The 6,482-nt window shown below is 39.4% G+C and overlaps 1 protein-coding gene across 1 annotated transcript in view; it reads right to left on the bottom strand.

Moving 5' to 3' along the window:
* Positions 1-6,127, bottom strand: part of SPAG16 (sperm associated antigen 16) — a 360,207-nt gene extending 354,080 nt beyond the window's left edge. Inside the window, exons 1-3 of the mRNA XM_088167654.1 lie at positions 6,069-6,127; positions 2,274-2,320; positions 1,734-1,832 (exon numbers count right to left, since the gene is read on the bottom strand). Of these exons, the coding sequence (XP_088023780.1) occupies positions 1,734-1,832; positions 2,274-2,320; positions 6,069-6,114 (192 nt within the window). The 5' untranslated portion in view covers positions 6,115-6,127. The remainder of the gene's footprint in view (positions 1-1,733; positions 1,833-2,273; positions 2,321-6,068) is intronic.
* Between the last annotated feature and the right edge of the window lie 355 nt (positions 6,128-6,482).

The raw sequence follows: 6,482 nt of genomic DNA on the forward strand, positions 1-6,482 counted from the left end.
AAGTAAACAGCAAGTTGAGCAGCAAATATACACAATCACTTAAAACTATCATCCAGGTTAAGGTTATTATATAAGTTAATTTATTTTAGCCAAGATTATAAGCTATTAAAATTTAAAAAGCCAATTATTTATCACATGAAGAAGACAGCCTTCTACTTTGTTTCCTAGCCCAGAATTTGGATGTTGATTCAATATTAATTCACAGGAAACAATGCTTCTAACTTGGGTCACCAGAAGCACTTGGCTTTTCCAGGGAATTAATATCAAAAAACTGAGTCAGTGAGCCTCACAAAATATACAGTAAATCATTATGAAACCTGTCAAGGAACTAGCAAGTGTATTAGAACATTTCTCTATTCATGTCTTTCTGTCCAAAGGCTGAAAACATTACTTCAGTTTCAAAACTATGGAAAAAAATGAAGCATCCAAATAACCAATCAAGCAGGAAGAAGGCAAACAACTCTTAGCATAAGCTTAAAATCAAAGGGAGTAGGAGTTTAAGCACAAATTATCTGCTGGTTCTAAGGAAAGGTAACAGTTTCTTCAGTTTGATTAACTGGGATAGGCATTAGCATAGTGTTTTCTACCACTCCAGGTTCAACAAATCAATGAAGAGGTAGAAGATTATTTAAATCCAGCACGGTCAAAAGATCAATAGGTTAAAAATATTCTCTCTTTTTACACTTTATTTTAACATCAACTCACACAACATAATCATAATCTCAGATATCCCTAAGGAACATGAAGAATTTCCACTACTTCCTTAGCATTAAGTATTTTCCATCTCAAACACTTCTGCAATTTTTCCCTTAATTTTCAGACATATTCAGTTTTAATACACATAAAACTCTGTTATTGTCAATTTCCACTCAGAGTTTGATCTAAAGTACAAAACTCATCTGTTGATATGCACAACTGCAGAAGAAAAAGCACATTCTCCCTCCATTTTAAGTATCAGTCACTTAATTTCATCTTTCCACTATTAAACATTTACTTTTGCAACACAAAGACTATGACTGTACCCTTATGATGAGGCTACAAGATAGTGGGGATATTGGAAACACAGCAGGGAAAAGCACTTTTCCAGCAGACTGTTAAAAACAGTAAATTCAGGTAAATCCTATTTTGAAAAATGCAATACAACAATCCCATTGTGTAACTCTGAACTATCACACAACTGCTTTGAAATCAAACTCTAAATGTAAAGAAAGTCAAAACCAATGGTGTGGAATGATTGATAATTTCATTAATATTTTGATTCAATATAGTGTAACGGTCCATTCTTTACTTTCAATATATGAACAATTTGTTTTAGCAAAGTATTCAAGTACAACCTTCTGTGGGTGATAAGCAGATGCAGCTTCTCCCCCGTGCCAGGGATCACATTCTCATTTAATCTGCTCAGATAAAGAGCAAACTCTAAAATACTGATGCATTACAATAATGATAATACATTTTTAAATAACCTAGCTAAAGGTTTGATACATGTATTGGAAATGTCAGGTTGTTTGCAGAACACAAAATGAACAGAAATTAAAGGAAGATGAAACCCAGTTAACATAAGTTGTCTTTTCCTTTATGACATATGTTTATTCCTATAAGCCTGTAAGAAAATAGGAGACAATCTTTCCTGCACAATATATTTCATAATTAATATAAGTTATTCTGTGTAAATTTCAAGACACTAATGCCAACTGACTCAAAGACTCATAGAATGTTTAGGAATCTCTTACTAAAACGTGGGCATTTTCAGTCTGCTCTTGAACATTCTGCAAAGCTTTGGACAGATCCTCATCATCTTCATGAAGACTGATCTCATCATCTGCTGAAACCTGAATGAAATTATGTAAAGTTTGGTATCAACACATTTTATACATCTTTCTTTCACAATACACCTGTTCCCATTCCCATTATAACTGCTGAAAATAATCCCTTCCTTGTTAAAATACATTTTTGCCATATTTAAATAGAAATCGTACTACTGAAGTATTTTTTATAAAGAAGCTGAAATATCTACATAGATGTTTTATTTAAATATAAATTCTTATACCTTTAAAAAAAAAAACTATTTACCATTCAAATAAAGACAATACACAACAATTCAACTAACAGTGAATCTTCTCTTGAAAAATAGATATGCCCTCTGTCATCACTTTATAAAAGGAGATTCATGTCATTTCTCCCAGGAGATCTGTGTGACTGATGAAGTAAAAAGACTAAAACATGAACACTTTACCAAGATATATCAGGAGATTATAAATTTATTAAGTTACCTCTTCATACTGATAATCATCTTTGGCCTCATCAGTTATGGTAATGCCTGCAGGTTTAGTTAAGTCTGAAACAGCTGGTGCATGTGAGGAGTTCCAACTGAGAAAAAAAATATCATAAAATACCCATCTATAAATCTGCTATCACCACCTCCACCCTTGTTCTTTTCAATACAAGCCTTTCAATATTTAAGGTTTCCTTCAGCCTCAAGGTGAGCAAGCCCAGTTCTGTGCACAGAAACAGAAATTAGGTTTAATTTTTTACAGCAGGTTTGAACACCATTAAAACTTGACTCATCAGATCTCAGAAGCCAAGCATTATTCCAAAATAAAACAGCAGCTCAATTGTGCTCTCAGCCAATCATCAGTTTTGAGAGGGGTCTTTTTGCACTAGGACTTTCATAGCCTTCAAGCAGAACTAGCTTCATGCTCTCAGAAAATACCAATTTTTCAGCAAATTCAGGTGTGTGAGTCCAAACAGGAACACCTGAGGTCAAACCCTGGACACCACAGGGCCACTTAAAAGAGCTGATGCAAATGCCTTAATAATCACAAGACGTTTACAATAAAAAGATTAGGAACTTTCAAAACTCAGAAATTCATTTGGAAATTATCTACAGTTCCTTGAAATGCTTTAGAGTCAAACTTATAACTGCAAATAGTCTAGAATAAAAGCCAAATAAAATCTTTTCATCCACTAGCCTCACAGCCCATGAAAGAATAATGAAATGTTTTTAGCAGATGCTGCTGTTTCCCTAGGAAATCAGTTAGCCTACAAGTGACCCATGTAAATAAACCAAAAATTAACTTCCAAGGAAAAGAAAAGCTGGCAATTCAGTACTTCACACACAAAGAAAAAAAAAACCAACATGATTTTCCAGCTTTGCATCAAGCTGCCCAAATCTGAATTATTCTCCTAAAAATGGGCCTATTGCCAGTTTTCACAGTACAGTATGTATGTAAAAGTACAAAACATAACTATCATCTGCATTCAAGACCACAGCACCAGAAAAACTCAGATAAATTGTTTCCATCTGGAAGGCTAACTGCTGAACAACATAACTCCCTGATAAGTAATAAGCTTTCAAAATCTAGGGACTTTTTTCCTCAATTTTCTATTGACCTGACTGTCCTTGTGATCCACTATGGTCTAAACTATTGTGTCATTGCAAACAATTTGCCCAGACTAAGATATTACTTTAAAAATCCTGGGGGTTTTCCTCCTTTTTCGTTCCAAAAAGGATAGCTAGGTGCACTATAAAACAGAGAAATTAATTTTAAAAACTACTGTATTGCTCCACAGTGTTAAATCTGCTGAGGCAGTGCATTTTTAAGCACACCACACTGAAAACAGCTGTGCAGATTCACTAAGGTAGAAATTGAGGCAGGAGTGGCAAAAGGACACCCCTCCACTTTTAAAAATTGGCTTTCAGCTTAATTCTAGCAAGGCAGGAAAAATTAAGGTGTGGTAGGGTCTATGACACTAAAGTATGATTGCTTAGCCTCTAAAAACATTAGTTTGATTTGCAGCTCACAGCTGGCAAAGAGAACAGATGCAGCTCATCTGGCCTAGTGACAAAAAAGCAGGATGTGCCCCAAAAAATTACACATTTATAAGCCCAACAAAATTTGCTACAACTAAAATGTGAAAAGAATTGGGTGGGGTTTTTTTCTCTGAAAGCCACAGCAAAGTTATGTCTAGGTTATGTACCACAACCCTCATTGTCGGTCATACCCAGTTACAGACCAAAAACCATGAATATCCCAGCAGTTATTCTGCAGTGGGAAATTAAAGGAGCACCTTTTCCAGCAGCACATTGGGACTGGGTGCCTTAATACCAAACCCTGTCCCTCCTCCATAGGTATTTCACATTTACTGCTCAATAGCTAACACAGGAAAGGCAAAAAGAGCCTTTCACACTGGGATTTTAACTCCTGCTCAATGAGAAAAAACGAGGTTCACTTTCCTGGTAGATTTCAAAAGGTTTAATAAAAGACAATAAGAGACAAACAATAAAGCAAAGGGTTATAATGGCTGGTGCTTGGCATTCAAGGGGTGTTTTGGAGACACCCCTTAAATTCATCAGTACATTTCATATTCATAGACCTATCGTACATTTTCAAACTTTTCTATAAACTATTTTCCATGTTCCAGGAACTGTTTTACAGGGCTATTCTTTGAGTTCAGCTTTTTAGAGCATGCATGTTTCTTGGTTGTGGTTTTAATTTATTTTTCTCAGTTTTAACTTGAGCTGTGGTCTTCAATTTCTACAGATGGTAACTGGTATATCAGTAGCAGGTGTCTTCACTAGGTGTTATCCAACCAAGGTAGTTCACTTACTACAAAGACATTTCATCAGCTTATGTATTGCTGTTGTAATTGATAAAAGATTTATGTTAATCACAGAAGTATTGGGGTTTGTATAAACCAGAATACTAAGCTCTGAAGTGAATCATGGACATTAAAGGAAATTATATGATAAAACCATTCTGTTTTAAATCATCTTGTTATATTATATTATGTTTTCCAAATAAGTGGCATCTACCAGCTTGCAAAACCAGACTTCCCGATAGTCTTTCCTGCCTTTGTTTGATCAATGCTGCCTATCTCAAGGACGAGACTTCCAGAACTTCGCTGGTGGTTATCTGTGAAACTGACTATCGCCAGAAGCTTTGTGAATTTGTGTAAGGATGTTTATTCGACCGCCACTGCTTACCTGGCAAAATTATGACAGAAAAAAAAAAAAAATATTGATTACAATGAGAAACCGTAGTATAAGAAGAGGCTGCGGGCCAGAGTTCAGTGGGGCGTGGAGTGGGCGGTGACCCCTCACGTTCCCCAGCACTGCTTGCTCTTTCTATATCAAATAAAGCAATCTAAATTTTGCTGAATACCGAGACTTTTGTTTCTCATTTATAACACCCCTAAAGAAAACTGTATCTTAAAAACCATTTCAACACCACACATATAGTATCCACCCTAATATTTGCGAAAAGCCAATACCATAATATGTATTTATAACATCAGGCTGCCCATCCAGCAGCACTGCAGGATTCAATTCCCCCGTTTTTCCAAGGGGCATTCAGGAATCCCAACCTTCAGCCAGGAAAGCAAACATCCCCTCACAGTGAGCAATATCCCTCTGCCTCTGCAGGGCCAAAACCCCATGTATTCATAGAATCCTTAAGTTGAAAAAGACCTGTAAGACCAAACGGCTATCAAAGCACCACGCCGCTAAACCATGTCAAGTGCCGCATCCACACAGGGCTTTTTAACACTGCCAGGGATGCTGTGGCCACCGCTTCCCTGGGGCAGCCCGTGAAAGGAGGAAATTTTTCCTGCTATCTAAAGGTCCCCTGGCATGGGTTGAAAGCATTTCCTCTCCTCCTGTCCCTGTTCCCTGGGAGCAGGGCCCGACCCCCCTGGCTGTCCCCTCCCTCAGGGGGACATGTCCCAGAAGATCTCCTCCTTTTCTCCAGGCTGAACCCCTTTCCCAGCTCTCTCAGCCGCTCCAGCCCTTTCTCTGGACAGGCTTCAGCCGCTTTGCAGTCTCCACGAACAAAACAAAAAAAGAAGCAACAAGCCGAGGGGATTTTTGACTTTTCCCTCCGTACTCTCCTCGCCCCACCCGACCCCCCCTCCCCTCCAGCAGGTGCCGGGGCCGCAGCGGCTGAGGCGGGAGGAGCGCTGAGGAGACCGACCCCTGAGGGGACGGACCCCTGAGGGGGGAACCGGCACGGACAGCGGGGCAGGAGGACGAGCATGGAGGGGGAAAGAGCGGGGAGGAAGAAGGATACTCTGCAGGCTGAACGCCGCCTCAGAGACCGCCGCCTCCTCCGCCATGGCCGCGGCGTTGCCGGGGGAGACCTCTCGCGAGGAGAGGCGGCCGCGCCGCGGCGGGAAGAGAGCCGGGTTTAATTTAATTTGAACGGATTTGGGTTTAATTGAATCCGGTTTAATGGAACCGCAGCGTTTGTAGCTCCAGGCGAAGCTTCTCACAGCGCCGGGTGTGAAGGCGAGGAGTTCGCCGAGGGTTCCGGGCCGTCCCCTCAGGGACTGAACACACACTGCCCTTCCTGAAATGCCCAGAAAAACAGCAGGGATGAGGGGGGAAACAGCTTCAGACTCCTAAGAAGTGTCGGATTTCTTCTGCAGATGGAACCTTTTTGTAGCTGGAATAGACTACTTTAGCTTTTGAGCTCAAGTCCTGT

The sequence above is a fragment of the Sturnus vulgaris genome, chromosome 7 (assembly GCF_052056855.1).
Source record: "Sturnus vulgaris isolate bStuVul1 chromosome 7, bStuVul1.hap1, whole genome shotgun sequence".
NCBI classification, from domain to species: Eukaryota; Metazoa; Chordata; class Aves; order Passeriformes; family Sturnidae; genus Sturnus; species Sturnus vulgaris.